This window comes from Mastigoproctus giganteus, chromosome 7 (assembly GCF_048544385.1).
Source record: "Mastigoproctus giganteus isolate SK-2022 chromosome 7, ASM4854438v1, whole genome shotgun sequence".
NCBI classification, from domain to species: Eukaryota; Metazoa; Arthropoda; class Arachnida; order Uropygi; family Thelyphonidae; genus Mastigoproctus; species Mastigoproctus giganteus.
Window position 1 is genome coordinate 147,352,314 of NC_143581.1, and position 18,219 is coordinate 147,370,532.

The 18,219-nt window shown below is 36.8% G+C and overlaps 1 protein-coding gene across 1 annotated transcript in view; it reads left to right on the forward strand.

The window, feature by feature from the left end:
• The window catches only part of LOC150083252 (treslin-like), a 265,502-nt gene that overhangs the window by 121,451 nt on the left and 125,832 nt on the right, over nucleotides 1-18,219 (forward strand). The window contains exon 10 of the mRNA XM_090378450.1: nucleotides 16,016-16,097. Coding sequence (XP_090234576.1) covers nucleotides 16,016-16,097 — 82 coding nt within the window. The remainder of the gene's footprint in view (nucleotides 1-16,015; nucleotides 16,098-18,219) is intronic.

Here is an 18,219-nt window from a genome sequence, read left to right on the forward strand (position 1 = left end):
CAACGTTTACGTTATGAACATGGGCAATATGGGATCATTGGACAAGTAATAAATGTACCAGTTAACGTAAATATGATGTTAACTTAGAGAATTAGAGTAATTTAGAGAATTAGATGACAATTATACCATTAATGTACATATAAAATGAAGACTCGTATATAAATCATCATATCTACACGGATGTGTGTGCAGAAGAAAATAGTGAAAAAATGTTACAGTATTTGATAAATTCACCTTTGTATAAATTCTATGGCATAAAAGTGAGTGACGATTTCTTGGGTATGAATGATGATAGTGAACAGGAACATCAGATGAAATTGTGGAACCTGTCAACAATGATGATGAACTATTGTTAATTCAACAACAAACATTATTATGGTCTGAAGATAAATATTTATTTATAGCACCAGGTCAGAAATCATCTTCAAGTTTCATATTTGATATACATGCAGAAGAACTTTCTTTTCCAGCTATATATTTGGGACATGCACGAAAATTTAAAAATACTCCCTTTATGATGGCATTGAGTGAAATTCGTAGATCTGATCGTCATGGAGTAAATCCCCAACATTTGCTATATATGGCAATGAAAATTATGCAAGTGCGTCCCGCAGAAAATTTGCAAATTGTGTTTAAATCAGTAGGAATAACAGCTAACATTACTCGTTCTATATTGGAATCGAAAGAATTTATAAACACGTCATTAGAGTCTAACGTGGAATTTCTAAAATCAATTCCCAGTTCAACCTATTATTGGAGTCAATGTAAACGAGATGTGTTTGCCATGATTCGTCAATTAGAAAAACCTACAATGTTCTTGACGTTGAGTGTGTGTGAACCAGCATGGCCCGTATTACTATGTGTGTTATACGAATTCAGCTATAAACGAGAAATTACAACTAACAAAGTTATGGATCTATCCATGGAAAGAGCTACATTAATAAATGAAGACACCATAACGTGTGTCATATACTTTAATAAAATTGTTGAGAATATACTCAAAATTTTTAAATCAAAAACCTATAGTCCTTTTGGGAAATATTATGTTGTGAATTTCTTTAAATGCATTGAATTTCAACATGGAGGAAGTCCACATGCACATATATTATTATGGACCATTAGACAAAAAGAAGGTGGGATGGAAGAATTATAGGAATAAGCAACCTGCAATGGAAAATTATAGAGCTACAATATTTATATATAAATATGGATATAATTGATCTAACACATGCATTAAGTGTAGATGTATTGAATTCTATAGAGATGAGTTCACAAGAGGCAGCTTGGTATTTATTACGATACCCAATGTTCATGTCTTCAAGAGCGATTGAATACATGCCAACGGTATGGCCACACGAGCATCAGAAAGTACGTAAATCAACAGCTGAATTGGATGAACAACAAGTTGATAGCGAGTCTTTGGATATATGGGAAGATAGTATTTTTGATAAATATGAAAAATGGTGCAAAACAATAAAAGATTTAACTCTTGCACAATTTACTGCTCGTTATCGAAAAGGAAACAGGGGATGGGTGAAAAGACAATTTCCTAAAATAATTCAGTATCGAAATTGTAATACATGTCTTCATGAATGTATATGCGAAATGTAACTTTACACATTTCATTTATCAATGAGGAGAATGAAAGTTGAATGAAAATAAATATTTTGAACTTTATGAAACCAACAAAAAGATAATTACCTTGAGAAGAAAAGAGTTTGAATCTGATATTGATATTGAAAATAGGCTGCAATTTGTAGGCAACTTTGTATTGAAATTGATGAGAATGATGAAAATGGACTGGCGGTGGAAAAAAATGAAGAATTTCTTAAATCAGAAGAAATTGATGATGATTTCTTTACAGATGAGAACAGTGATGATGGATAAATTATCATCTGTCATTAGGAAGCGAGAGAATGTCTTACCATCAGAAGAATACTGTCGTTTGATGAGTAGTACTAATAAAGAAAAACGTGCATTATTACTTGAAGCTATCTATCGTCAAATTTGCTAATCAGACACATGAACCAATAGAAGTATTTCTCACTGGACCTGCTGGCTGTGGAAAGACATTTACTTTTAAAATTATTGATGGAAACATATAATCGCTTTTGTAATGTATCACATATTCATAACGCATATGTTACTTGTGCCTCCATGGGCAACGCTGCTGTGGCAATCGATGGTACAACAGTGCATTCTGCTTTCCATATATGTCTCAAATAATCTTCAACCTAGTAATGAAATTCTTCAACAATATAGAACTGCTTTTCAACAAGTACGTACTATTATAATCAATGAAGTTAGTATGATTAGTGCAGAACTATTATTGATTATAGATATGGCTTTAAAGGAAATAACTGGTGTTCGTGAAATACCATTTGGAGGTATGAATATATACTTCATTGGAGATTTATGGCAATTGCCTCCAGTGCGTGCTACACCTATATATAAACCCTTGAAGAACTCATTGATTGCTCCAGAATTATGGCATTCACTACAATTTCATGAATTAGTACAAGTTGTTCTACAGTTTGATAGTACATTTTATAAAATTCTTACAAAAATAGGCAACGGAGAAGCGTTATTATCAGACAAACTTAAAATTATTGAATTGAGATTTGTTACAAAAGATACTACTAATTAATGTCTGCAAAAGGGATTGTACTATTTTTAAGAAATAGTGATGTAAATGTCTATAATACAAATGCTTTAGTTGCAGATGAAGCCCATGAAGTGGTTGCACAAGATTTATACCAAGGATATCATTCTGAAGAACAATTGGCAAGTATGCAAAATAAAATTCACAAAATGTCAGTGACCGAAACTGCAGAACTTTCATATATTCTACCATTACTGAATGGAAAACTGTACATGATTACTACAAATATAGATATGGTCGATGGATTGATAAACAATGCAATCAGTACTTTATTATGTTTCGAATTTGAGCATGACGCAACAGTTAAACAAGTATGGATGAAATTTCCTGAGTCAAAAATAGAACATAACTTTCAATCTCATTATAAACAATATGCAAAAGATAAACATTTACCTAGTCAATCCGTACTTATTATAAAATGATCAACTATGATTCCATTCAAGAACAATAGAAAATTAACATGTAGACATACACAATTTCCTTTAATATTTGCTTGTGCTTTGACTATACATAAATCTCAGGGAGGAACCTTCGACAAAGTTGTATATAATTATGAGAAATATCATGAACAGAAACTTGTCTACGTGGCGTTATCTCGAGTGACCTTATTGCAAGGTTTATATATTACAAATCCCCATGACGATTGCACATTTCGCCATGGCAAAGCTACTAGTAATATAGAACTTCTTGCTGAACTAGATCGCTTGAAAAATAATAAGATACTGTCTCTACAGGATGAACTGCAAGATTTCATACAAAGTGGTATATTTATATTGCCAATGAATGTACAAAGTTTATGGGCCCATGTTCGAGAATATCGAAACAGACACAATCTTACAGCAATCCAAAATATTGATATTAAGTGAAACGTGGTTGGATAATGATGAACATATATTACTTAAACCATTCCAATGTGTGACTCAATTTTAAAAGGTCAGATGTTTGTAGTGGTGGCGTTGCGATATATTAACGTGAAGATTCAACTATCATCAGTATACTACATCTTTGCGCAACATAATAGCAGTAATGCGACAGTGGTATCAGCTGAAATTTGGAGACATTTGTGGGTCTTTATGCAAATCCAATAGTGAATCTATTTTCATCGTTGCCATAGACATTACTCCAGGGATGTCGTTAGATATAATTCAAAAATTCATAAACAGGAATTTGATGCTATATTCCATTGAAGGTGCAAAATTATTGGAAGAGCCACTGGATCATATACCTATAGTTCTTGCTGGTGATTTCAATCTAGAATTAAATTATTTGGCTGGAAAGTTTTGTAAATTGATGAAAGATGTTTTCAATTTAGATATTAAGTCAAATACTACACGTAATGGAACAGCAATCAGTGGAGTATTCACTTGGGAATTAAAATCATTTGAGTGTCAAAATTATATATCTTATTTCAGTTACCATAGACCAGTAATTTTAGTGTTATTATAATATATTTTTACAAATTATTTCATTGTACATGAAAAATTCCATTCATTGTACAGGTCGACCATCACTAATCCGGCAGCCTTGGGACCTGTGGGGTGCCGGATTAGTGAGTTTGCCGGATCACCGGTGGTTATTTTAGCACATACATTTTACCCAACAGCTAACCACCACCTTTTACCCGTTGACTGCCAAGCTAGTTTAAGAAAAAAATTCCCCAGGGACAAAAAATATTTAGGAAATGATTTGATTAGTAATTCTAAAATAAATATTGTAATGTCAGTGTTGTCGTTTTTTCGCTTACAATATTAAAAAAAAAAAAAAAAAAAAAAAAGTTTTTTATGTTGCATATACGTGGCCACATATATTGGTTACTTTATTTCTTGAGAAGCTGTGTCGGCCACATACATGTGATGCTATTATGGCATACATATGAAAGTCGTTTGTTATTAGTTTATTGTAGCGGCGAGCACTACAATAAAACTACGATAAAATAAACTCTCAAACATCGCAATAAGTTTGTCAGTATTGTTAGAGATTTTGTGAGAACAAGTTCGTTAGCGCGCTGTATTATCAATCAAATTGTGTTGTGTTTTTCTGCAAGTTTGTATTATTATTATTATTATTAGTTATATAGTGCAAGGAAGCCTGAGGTTTGTGCTGTACCAGCCAAAAAAATTCCCAAGTTACTCAGAGAGAGAGAGAGAGAGAGAGAGAGGAATCACCAAGAAAGAGAAGAATGATGATATCCCGCTCAGGACCCTGGGTTTGCCAAGTCCATGCTCACCAGATGTGAGCAATTGGGGTTGTATAAGTGTGTTGTAAAAAAAAAAAAAAAAAAACCTAGAAAGGTATGGCTAAAAGAAAATTACTAAGATAAGAGGAACTGAGAGAAATTGCTGGAATTTACAAAAAATCAGAGTTCAACTTCTCACATGCACACTGCTGTTGAGTTTTTTCAGAAGTTGAACTTTATCTGTTATGGACAATGTATGGTGTTTGCGCTTTACACCATGAGAATAATAGTAGTAGTGGAATGTGATGCAAGAAAGCAAGTGTATGAGTTTATGCAGCATCCATCAAAAAAAAAATATATATATATATTTATTTTTTTTTTTTTTTACGAGAGGCACTTCCTTTATGCATTGGAACCATGACTGGAGCAAAATGTGAGCAAGTTATAATAATAAATGCAGAAAAACAAGTGGGAATGGCCTGCCAGTGTTTATGAGTTTGTGCTAACAGCTGATGCTGCAACCAACGCCACCAAAACAGTAGCGGCAGGTTGGTGTGCTGACCCCGGGAAATTTGAAATTACGTTCACGGAAATAATGCCCGAATTAGCGCTGGAACCGTATTACCGGTGGCCAGATTAGTGATGGTCGACCTGTATTTCGTTGTACTGAAATTATTTTTTCAATAAAAATAATGCAACAATATTTCTTATTTATTTTACTGTACCAGTTTCATAATGAGGTCCTGCAGTAAAGACGTTTTTAACGGCTGCCGATGTAACATTATCAGTGACACTATCAGCCTCAGAGTACGGCGGCAGCAACTGATTATGTACCTGGTACATAATTTCAGGTTTTTTAATTAATTATACTGTTTCATTCTTATATTTATACCTTTTTTACTTGGCACATTATAGCCTTAGATGCTGATATCCCATTAAACACTTATACAAACAAACAAAACAAATCCCAGTAAAAAATCCACCTTTCATATCCAGTTACAGTTCTTGAAAGAAACCCATTTGTATCTGTATAATGCTTGGCTAAATTTTCCTATCAAATTTCAACCTTGTACTGTTTCTGAAGAGGCTCCTTGACGTGCACCTGTACATGGTCAGAGGACTTCCCTGTGCTGCTGGGCTCCCAGATTAGCATCCAACACCCACAGCCTAGGTTCCAGGTTAACTTTGTAGGAATCCAGTGTGATTACTGTGTGCTGCGACCCATGGAAATTCTGAAAGGAGGATCTGGTGGTTGGGGGGACCCAGCTTCAACACATCACTTTGGCTCCTGCTTTGACAAGAATGGTGGTTCTGGAAGGCCCGGCTAGGATCAATCAGCTAGTGAGTTCAGCTGCAAGGATCAATTGTGTCAGTGCTACACCCATAATGTCATCATCTGAGGGACAGGATTCAGTTTGGTGTCTACCCAGACACCATAATGCAGTTATGGTGTCTGGGTAGCCCTGGCATCCCATTTGGGCTTAGTGGTGGGCAAGGAGCTTAGGCACTAAACCAATATAAACATTTATGAATCCTGACAACTTATTTCTTCACTGTCCCTATCTGCAAATACAAATGGAGAAACAGATAAATCTAATGCAGGAAAAGAAAGTGAAATGCTGTCAGGGCCTATCCCAAGATTTTTAATCATCTATTCTGACAGTGAAAAGAGCGCCTCCGTAGCCAGGTGGGCAGGAGCAGCAGTGTGTAGCACATGCTTCTTGGATTAGACCGAGGTTCTAACCCGTGACCACCAAATACGGAGGATGCGGAAAAGTCAGGAAATGACCACCGCATATCCCCGGAGCAATATGGCCTTAGTTGCTAATGCTCCTAAAAACCAAATAACAAACAAACAACAAACTGACAGTGAAAAATCTATTGGGAAAAATCTTACTTTTTTTTTTTTTTTTTTTTACAGAAAGGTATAGAGGATTTAGCAGGTTCCCCTAAATCAGTTAAGAGGCTTCGTTCTGGAGATCTCTTAATTGAAATCAAAAATAACAGTCACTCCGAGCGACATCAGTTGGAGGAATGCTGATTACTGTAACACCACACAGAACACCAAATCATCGAGAGATGTCATTTCAGAGTGGGACCTCCTTAAGGTTACCCAGGAAATCTGCTCTTAACTAAAACCACAGGGAGGGAATGCTAATCAAAAGAATTTCTACATATGGGATGGAACTTGTTCCAACTAGAAACATCATCCCGATGTTTAATTCACTGATATCTCCTAATGAGATCAGAGCTGTGTGCATTAATTGTCTGTTGTGTCCATATGTCCCAAATCCCTTATGATGCTTTAGGTGCCAGAAATATGGACACTCGCAAATGGTCTGTTTTTTAGCCCCTGCATGTGCTTGATGTGCTGCATATGACAACAAAACATAATGTTCAGCCAGAAAACCCACCTGCATTTACTGCTAAGGAGAACACTCTGCTTACTCACTAGCATGCCATAGGTGGAAGGAAGAAAAGGAAATTCAAAGACTTAAGGCAGAGGAGAACATATTATATCATGAGGTAAGTAAAGTGGTGAAACCTATAAACAGAAACAAACCTACATATGCAAAGATGTAGCAGGGAGCTGTTCCATCAGAACTCAGACATATGACCATCCCATCAACATTCACTCCAGTTGCGTGTTACCTGATTTTTTTTAAGTTAAAGAAAACCTGCACTGATGAGGATCAGTCAGCTGCCATTGCTATATCTGTACCTCCTAATGATCCACCAGTAACAAAAGAAATTGGCAGAGAAAAGAATAAGAAGCCTGAAGTACACCCAAGCTCCCAAGAAAATATGGAAATCAAGGAGAAAGAGGTATCTGGCAAAAACAGTCTTGGAACTCTTTGTGCACAAGAAAATGGAGTATGGACACAGGACAGTGTCCATACTTCCCCAAAAGAGAAATTGAAGACCGGGAAAATTAAGCCCTCAGCAATTCGGAAACTGCCTGATGGATCCACCAAGCCAGAATAATGATTAAATTCCTATAGCAGAATTGTTGTAGATTCCGGCCAAATACTGATGACATCAAGGCTACCCCTGCAAATGCATGAGTCAGTTTGCTTTTGCTTGCAGGAGAAATTTGAAGGCAAATGAAAATACATCATTTCATAATATTATGATCATACGTAAGGACCGAACTGGGGCGGACCTGCCCATGGGCAAGTTGCGATCCTTGTGGGCATCCAGACCCCATTCCAGCCTGTGCCACTTTCCACTAACTTAGAAACTGCAGAAGTTCACCTTATGGTTGGGTTTTTTATTAACAGTCAGCTTGATTATTTGCCACCTGGGGCCGATATCTTCCAGAGAAACCTTGATGGTCTCATTGTGCAGCTGCCTTCCCCTGTCCTACTTCTAAGGGATTTCAGTGAACATAACACACTTTGGAGTAGTGCAGACATTCAGCGGCACGTTATGGCTTCATGGGGCCCCGGGCAAATTTGAATTTGGGGTCCCCATGTATAGTGTTGAATTTTTCTTAGGGGGGGAAATCCCACGACTCCAGTATACTCTTACCCGTGCAAAAAGAAAAATAATAATAATTGTAGATATAATTTTATTAAAAATAAAACAAAATTGCATGTATGATATTTATAAAGAACTTTTATATATAGATTAAGTATAATCCACAAGAAAAAAGTCATAAATGAACTCAATTAGTATTTAAGTACTTTTATTGCACTTCTTCAGTTGCCTGCCAATTGCACTTCTTCATCTCCATCCCTTTTCTCATCAAAATGTAATTTTCTTTTGCGTTTTCTCCCTTTGTCTGACTCATTTGTATTGTTTGTTAATGCAAAACATTCTGACTCTATAGTATCAAAAAATTCATTGTGGTTTCGAATGTCTTCTGATATGTACAAAGATAACGATTTTAAAAGATTTATGGCATTGTGTAAATCAGAATTTTTATTTTGAACACTTTTACTAGTTGCATTCAATCTTTGTAGAATTGCATTCCATATGAAAAGTAAAAGCGTTGTTTCAAAATCTTCAAAGTTTTCACATAGCTTTTTTGCTTCTAATTTTGTTACAGGTTTTTCATTACAATCTTCAAAAATTTTAAATAAAGATTATTTTATGACCAAAAAATTCATCTTAACAGCTAAAATTGCATCTGCTCTTGAGGACCATCTTGTAGAACAAATTTATTTTAATGTTACATTTCCTTTTGTAGTTGTTTTCACTAAAATATCCAATCTCTTTGTGGAAGAAGGGAAAAATACAAATAAATTTTGAATAAAATCAAAGAAATGGAGTGCTTTTGGACAACCTTCTGCAGCAGAATTTCCCACCGAATTTAGGCTATGAGCTGCACAAGGGACCTAAAATGCAGTTTTACTATGGCTCTTAATCTTCGCTCTCCTTTACCACATTTACCATAAGTTTCTAAGTGGGTTTTCAAAAACATATCAAAATTAGCTAAGTATTCTAATCAACACATAAAATTTCCTGCACTACTATCATGCCCTCGAAATCCCAACCCTAATGAAGCTAACAGTTTCACAGTCGCAACAACTCTTTTTAGAACCTCACGCCAATAATTTGTTTGTTTTTCATAAGCTTTTATTAACTCTAAATCAATTCTTCCTACACTTTTCAAGCGCTTTACGTACACACACATATTTTCCTTATTTTCTTTAGACTCATCGTGCCTTTTTAAAATATCAACAAGGTTTCCAATCATTACATCCAATAACTAATACATTTTTTGATTTAACTGGAAACAATTTGCAAATAAAACAGTATACAGATTTTGTGGTTTCTGAAAATATTAACCACTCTCTTTTTTCTGTGGTACCATTAGCTCTACTTAAATAGAAATGGGATTCGTTTAATTTCCTTGTAATGATTTTTCCATCACAATTAAAATTTCAATTTGAATTTTTAATGTTCAAAATTTTGCGGTTTTTCGCCTTCGCAAAAAACTCAATAAAATCATTTGTGATGGGGTTTGGCTATAAAGCAATCTTTAGTGTGTTTTATGTTTGATATTATTTGTATGTATTGCTTTCGTATTTTTATCATTATTATCATTGATATTGTAAACAGTTGCGTTGTTGGTATTGTTTTCAATTTAATCAATAATAAAGCCGACTGATACTTTAGAGTTGGAAGGTTCATTTTCTATCATATTTTCTTCTGTTTTGATGCTGTCATCTTCTCGATTTTTTATTGCTACAAAATCCTGTAATGAGGTTTGTTTCTTTTTTAATTCTGCCTCTCTAATTTTCTGCTTTTTTCTTTTTTGAAACCCAGATTCGTACGTTCTTTTCATCGCCCTAAAATATTATTTTTAATAAAAATAATTCTAAAATTATATAAAAAAAATTTTATATTCGTATATTAATTATTAATTTTTGCTTTATTCATCTAATCGTTTTTCATAATTTAGTAAAATAATATTTGACTGTATAATGTAAAATAGAAATCCAGTATTCTACCCCAAATACAGAAAATAAAATGAAAGAAAATTTGTTTAAATTAATTGTACATTATCGCGGAAAAGAGCCTGCGCCAAATCATGTGTTAGAATTAGTATAAAATATAAAATAAATATTTTAACAACAAAACAAACAAAATACTAGTATTAATACCTACCTCGAATTTTCTCTTTATTTATTAAATAAGTTGTTTATATTTCATATGTTGCCATATGCCGGCGTTACACCTGCAATCTTGGGTTAATTCCCGTTTTTTTTTTTTTTTTTTTTTTTTTTTTTTTTTACTAGAAAAATCAGTTTATAGAATATTGATTTGGGGACCTGCCCCCCCCCCCCATTGATGGGGGCTCCAGGTAATTGCCCCTTTTTGAGTCAGGTGGGAAGGAGCAGTAGTGCGTAGCACACGCTTCTTGATTAGACGGTTCGAGCCCGTCACCACCAAATACGGAGGATGCGGAAAGGTCAAGGGAATGACCACCGCATATTCCTGGAGCAATATGGCCTTAGTTGCTAATGCTCCTAAAAACCAAACAACATGAAGCCTTTTTGCCCATAGGATGACGCGCCACTGCAGACATTAATGGAAGGGAATGCGGCATGGAGTATATGCTCACCGGCAGTAACCTCTCCCCTCTAAATTTGAGAACTAACACCCTCTTCCACGTGCCTACCAGTACGTTTTCTACGATTGGTCTTTCTGTGTGTTCCCATTCTCTCCTCCACTCACTTATATGGGAGGTGGAGGAGAACCCATATGGAAGTGATCACTTCCCCGTGATAACCACTCAAGATAATGGGAGACCTTGTCTTCCTGTTAGTTTACCATGGTGGAAAATTGATCAGGCTGACTGGAATGCCTTTCAACATCTAGAAAATTTTGACTTTGCCATGGTCAATCAGGAGCCTATTAATGATGCAATTACGTACATCACAAAAAATATTATCCATGCAGCTGCAATTTAAATTTCAAAAATATCCACCTGGTTCCACCCTTTCCCAAACCATACTGCAATGCAGTTTGTACAACAGCAAAAAAGACTCAAAACAAAGCTTGGAAGATTTTCCAAAGATATCCAACCACAGCCATCCTTATAGCCTTTAAACATTCATGAGCAAAAGCATGCTACATCCACCATCAGAGTCAGAAGGAATCGTGAATCCATTTTGCATCATCAGTTACACAGTCTACAAGCACTAAGGTGGCCTGGGATAAAATCCGAAAAATGAAGGGAAAATATACATTTCGCCCTTCATTGATCCTAAAGTATAATGGATGCAATATTGCGGAGACAACTGCAACAGCCAGTGCTCTTGGGGAAACATTTTCTAACATCTCTGCAATATCCTCCTATTCCCCAGACTTCCTGTTCCTGAAATATAAATGGAAAAACAGGCACTAAATTTCTCATCGAAGGGCCTTTATCCCTACAATGGGCCATTCACTATACAGGAGCTAAAATGAGCCCTCATTCTTTCTAAGGCAAGTGCTGCTGGACCAGATGGCATCCATTATGAAATGATTATGCACCTTTTTGGAAACATCAACACCTGGGCAATTCCCTTCAAGAGAAATCCTCAATTCATTATGACAGTTCATTAACTTCCTTGGTCTAAACTGGGTTCTCTTACCGCTAATCCATGGACCACACTCACCTGATGGATTCATTTCAATCGTTTGAGGATGCCTCTATCTACATCCCCAAAACCTCTGATAGTATAACTAAACAAAGCCATAATGAAAATCTATACTGACTGAGATAATAATCGACAACAGCTGTTGCTTGTCACAAGACTTCTAAATCATCAGGCAGCTAGATCACTGCAATACCACAATGCATATGACCAACGATCACGGACAGGACTTTTTCCCAGGAAAGACAGTGCACTAAACCGGCTCTAGAACATAATGAGACAACAAGGAAGTGACGGCAAACCCTGGGTGGGACTCTGTCCCAAGTATACCAATACGTTTGGATCCTGAATACACAACAACTTAAAAGAAGAACAATCATGGACTGGACTACGTCCCATGAAATGCAATCCCACTGAATTGTCACCAGAATTAGAAGAAACGAGGAAGTGACCAAAAATCCCGGACAGGACCTAATCCCATGCAAGACTCCAAACCCAGACATTAGGGACACCAGCAGCTTCTCTGCCACAAGCCACATTGGCAATCAAACCGAGCACTCTAGCCTGGTTTTCTTTTACTCTCTTCCCCAGCTGGGGGGAGGAGCGGGTACCTGTCCCCCCCTCCACCCCCTTCTTCTGCCTCGGGAGGCATGAGCCTGCCTCACTGACTTTCTGGTGTTGCCTTCTCTGTCTTCTTCCCCCACTCTGTCTAACTCGCAGTGTACACCCCACACAATTTTTCAATTAATAGCGTCCAAATTTAAACCACGTTTACATAAACCTCTCTCGGCCTTTTATATTTTAGCATTAACCCTCTCTCTCTCTCTCTCTCTCTTGTTTTTTTTTTTTTTTTTTTTCCCCCCACATAAGTCCTTGCCACTGAAATCTTTGGAAACTAGGTGGCAGGGCCTGCTAGAGTATAAAATAAAATCTACTGGGAACCTGACCTGTCTCCCTGAGGCCAAGTGTGGTAACGGTGGGTCCCAACAGGAGCACAACAGCTAAATGGTCAGAAGAACAACGGTACACAACACTACACATCCTTCCACTCCCCACACACTTTTTAAATCTCTGGCTTGCACAAAGTTCTGTGCTACACAGAGTGCACAATGCAGAGATGGGAGAAACTCCTGGTGCCATCAGACAACTAACACACATTGTACTGTGCACCTTTCACTAAAATATATCGATCACTTGCTCTTTCTGTATTACAGAATCTCTACTGAAGAGCAATTCTTGGATACCTAGCACATCACAACCATTCTTGCCTTTGCAGAGGTAGGAAAGAATCCTAAAATCCCTACAAATTATCGTCCTATTGCTCCCGCTCTCTTTTGCCCTCTGTGTTGATGATGTTAGCATATTCTCTCAGTCATGCAACATGAGGGTTATTTGAGAAACAACTGCAACAAGCCATTGATCCCCTTAATTCCTGGACACTTGCTATTGGATTTAGATTCTTGCCACAGAAGACCGCTCGAGTACATTTTTGTTGTAAGTATATTTTGTCGTCATCCTGAACCTGAATTGATTGCTTGGACATGATCCCATCCCTGTAGTGATAGACACAAAATTCCTGGGACTGGTATTTGATAAAATGTTGACATTTCTAGAACATATCTGTCAACTCTGTACGAAGTGCACAAGAAGCTTGAACATTCTCCATGCTCTCTCTTCTACATCTTGGGGTGCAGACCGATGCACCTTACTACATATCTATCATACATTTGTTGCATTCTAAACTTTATTACTGGTCCCAGGTATATACATCAGCCAGAAACAGTGTACTTCGATGGCTGGACCCTGTCCATCATCAGGCTAATCATATTGCTACTGGAGCATTTTGAACATCTGCTGTCCAGTGCCTCTACGTGGAAGCATATGAACCACCGGTATTTTCTTTGACATAAGCAGTTGTCTCTAAAGTATGCTTTAAAACTGAAATCCTTGCCAGACCATCCTATCTGGCCATCTGTTTTTGAGCCACATTTGGAAAATTTGTACAGCACCCATCAGACTGCCAATCATCCTTTTGGTATTTGTCTCCAAAAAGGAGCTACTCAGAGAACTTAATATCTTAGTAGACATGGTTGCCCAATCACCAAAGCAGCCCCTTCCTTCCTAGCATGTGTATTTTTTCTTAAAAACTGGGGAAAGTCAGATTCTCCATAGTCTGTCTACCTGCAGCTCTATTCAGTACACCAAGCTGAATATTCTGACTTCACACAAGTAAGTTTACACAGTTGGCTCGAAGTCGGAATCATATGTAGGATCTGCTGCTGTCTTTCCATACACTATATCTGAGTAGGTTCTTCCTGAATGCAGCATATTTACTGCAGAACTGTATGCCATAGAGTTATCCTTGGATCACATTAGTACTTGCCAATACTAATGATTCATTTTACAGGCTTTATCGTGAGTTCAATGTAATCCTCATCTATTTCTGTCTCTCGGTGAATGTGAATATGATATCCTCTTCTGCTGGAATCCTAGCCACATTGGGATTAGGTGAAATGATTTGGCTGATACTGCATTCAAATCAGCAATTTCTACTAATAATTGCTGCCTGTTAGTCCCCTATACAGACTAACAAATAATACACAACAAGATACACTCTGAGCGACAGGATTCGTGGAATAGACAAACTATAAATAAATTACATCATATAAAGCCTGTAGTTGAATTGTGGCAGTCTAGTCTGTTCGGGAATCATAAAGAGGAAGTTGTTCTTGTGCAGACTCGCATAGGACACAGTCATCTAACACATTCGTATTTGCTGAGGATTTTAAACATATACTTAACTTTTTGACCAGGTATCCTTTTTAAAAGGTTACCAGAACCTCTTTTTACCTTGTCATGGCACATAATAGCCATTGCTGCTAATGCACCAATAAAATCGTACACCAAACCAAATCATTTCTGAAGAGATGTGAGCATCATTGGCTCCCTATGAGAATTGACTTTTGACATAGCCAAGTATTCTTGGAGGATGGTCAGTACCGAACCTTCAGAAATAATACATTCTCTGGCAATCATAGATACTTTAATGCATCTGTTTCTGCCTAGTCTTCAATTTATTGGAAATTTTTGGAGTTGTCACTACTGTTTGTCATACCAAACAGAAGGGCATCATCTGTGAAATTTCTATCTCGTTTAATCTGCTTAGACGAAAATTTTATCTGGTATTTAGAAGGGACAGCAATATTGACTTTTGAAAATAAGATACAGATATTTATGAGATTATGTTAAAACTACAGCTTTTTTTTGTATATCCCGCATATTTATAGTAATTAATAGTTGACAACTTCAGTGGCTGAATAGGTTCTATGTTGTATATTAATTAGTTAAGAAAAGGAGGAATTACCTCTATGATGCCTTATAGAACACTTCTGTGCTGTTATTCTATGTTGTTGTATTAACTATAGAAATAATGTACATCACTATGTCATTGTGAGAACCACATTAGAATTTTTCTTATTGTGTTTTTTTTTTTTTGTTTTTTTTTTTTGTAATGATTCCTTGATTTATTTACTAATTCTCAACTAATGATGAATTCTTGTTTAATAACTACAGGGTGAGGGCATTTTTGCAAAGGATAAGGGAAGAAGAACCTTTAAAGCAAGCAATAATAGCCATTTTCAGCTCATAATAACCAACCACAAAGGGTGGGGTTTGGGGAGTATAGTGTATTCCTGACGATAGAACTGCAAAAACAAAATGGAAACAGTTAATTGCCTAAATTTCATCTTGCTTCTGATATATTTTTAACTTTTGATGCGAAAGTGATATAAGTTGAAAACAAAAGCACTGCAGCTGTCAGATTAGATTGCAGGTCTGTTTGACATGTGATCTAATCTGACCAATTTTTCATGTTCAAATCAAGTTTGCCATATACATTGTGATATCAAACTTGATTTAGTTTCACTTCAGGATTTCCAGCTCTGCGACACAAAATTGCATACTTATACAACACTATAGAGGAAATATATATATAATCTGTGTGTGTAAACTTACGTTGTGCTATGTTTTTCTGGGGCAGTGTAATTAGTATAATTAATACTTACTTGATTTTGTACTTTTTTTCAGATATCAGTTTCAAGTTCTTTTAAATATGGAATTAGAAAGCCTAGCTACTTTGGGTCATTCTTCTCTGCAGTGTGTTCAGAGGGTAAGTATATCTAAAATATTGCTTTAAATTAATATGTGCAGCTATTTTGATACTTTTTATTAATAATAACAGGTCGTAACATTATTTTCTACATTATTTGAATAACAAAACAGTATCAAAATTTTTTCAGTAATGGGATTGATTTGTCTTATAAGCATTATGTAATAGTAATAGAGGCATGATGCAAGAAAGCGAGCTTATGTAGCATTGGCCAAAAAAAAAAAAAAAATTCACACAACCATTCCCTCTAAATGTTTGTCCAGTTGCTCCTTGAATTTAGGTGCTTCAGTAGCCAGGTGGGCAGGAGCAGCAGTGCGTAGCACACGCTTCTTGATTAGACCAGGGTTCGAGCCCGTCACCACCAAATACGGAGGATGCGGAAAGGTTAAGGAATGACCACCGCATATCCTGGAGCAATATGGCCTTAGTTGCTAATGCTCCTAAAAACAACAAACAACAACAACAACAACAAGCTTCTCGATTAGACCGGGGGTTCGAGCCCGTGACTACCAAATACAGAGGATGTGGAAAGGTCAGGGAATGACCACCGCATATCCCCGGAGCAATATGGCCTTAGTTGCTAATGCTCCTAAAAACCAAATAGCAAACAAACAAATCCTTGAATTTATTTAAGCTATCAACTTCCACGACAGGTGGAAGTTTGTTCCAGCAATTAACCACCCGCTGGCTAAAGGCAAATTTTTGCACGTCTATTCTACAACTGGCTTTCCTCAATTTGAATTTATGCCCCCTTAGGTTCGTAATCTGAGCAAGTGGAAGAATCTGATCAGAATTCAGCGTGCTCAACCCATTCAAGGCCTTATACACCTCAATCAGATCACCTCACAGTCTCCAGAAGCTGCAATTTGCAGAACAAAAGCCTTCTACATAAGAGCACCCCGTTGTTCCCTTCACCAGTCTTGTTGCCCTTCTCCGTATTTGTTCTAACAACTCTACATCCTTCCTAAAATGAGGCTTCCAGACCTGTACGCAGTACTCAAGGTGTGGCCTGACCATTGCCATATACAAGGGGATAACACCTTGTCCCTGGTCGCAAAATTTCTGTATATCATTGACATGCATGACCTACTCTGGCAGCCTGTCTGCACTGCTCAGTAAACTTCATATCTGACTGCACAATTACCCCCAGGTCTCTTTCATTCTCCACTACCCTGACTGTAACACCACCGAGTTGGTACATTTCTTTGGGATTGCTGCTACCCATATGCAGTACTTTGCATTTGTCAATGTTAAACTTCAGTTGCCATTTCTCAGCCCATCTGCCCAACTTTTACAGATCCTGTTGCAGGAGCATACTGACATTACTGTTATTAACAACCCTGTCAACCTTTGTATCATCTGCAAACTTTGATATACTTTAATCAATATCATTGATAAATATACAACACAACAATGGGCCCAACACTGAACCCTAAGGGACAACACTAATAACATTAGGCCACATAGAGTAGTAACCACTGATTACCACGCTTGTCTTCTCCCACTCAACCATCATTTTATCCATTGTAGCAAATTGCCCTTAATGCCATACTGCTCCAATTTGTATAGTAGCCTTCCATGTGCAACAGTTTCAAAAGCTTTCCTGAAATTCAATGGCACACTATGGCCATAGATGCCCATGCACCTAAAAAATTCTCAGACAAACAAACCTGAAATCCAAGTATATGATATCAAAATTATAAATTATTTTTTGCATCCAGTTCCTTTGTGACCACACCATAGTATCCAATTAAATTGGTCAGACAGGACTTCCACTTGACAAACCCATGCTCTGTCTGAATTATCACTGCTGTCTTGTCTAGATGATCCTGCAATGCTTCTTTAACCGGTGACTCTATTATTTTTCCTGGAACAAAAGTCAAACCAACAGGTCTGTAATCAACTGTTGATGATCCAGCTCAGGTAGCTAATGAACTAAATGAATATTTTGCATTTACATTCACACATGAGGCATTATTCAGGGAGGGGAATGCCATAGGTGTATTAAATTCTGGTAATAAGCTAGATAATTTTGTAATAACTGAGAGTAAAGTGGAGGAGAAATTGTTGAAGATAAACATAAGAAAGGCACCTGGGGTAGATGGAATCTATCCAGTTATAT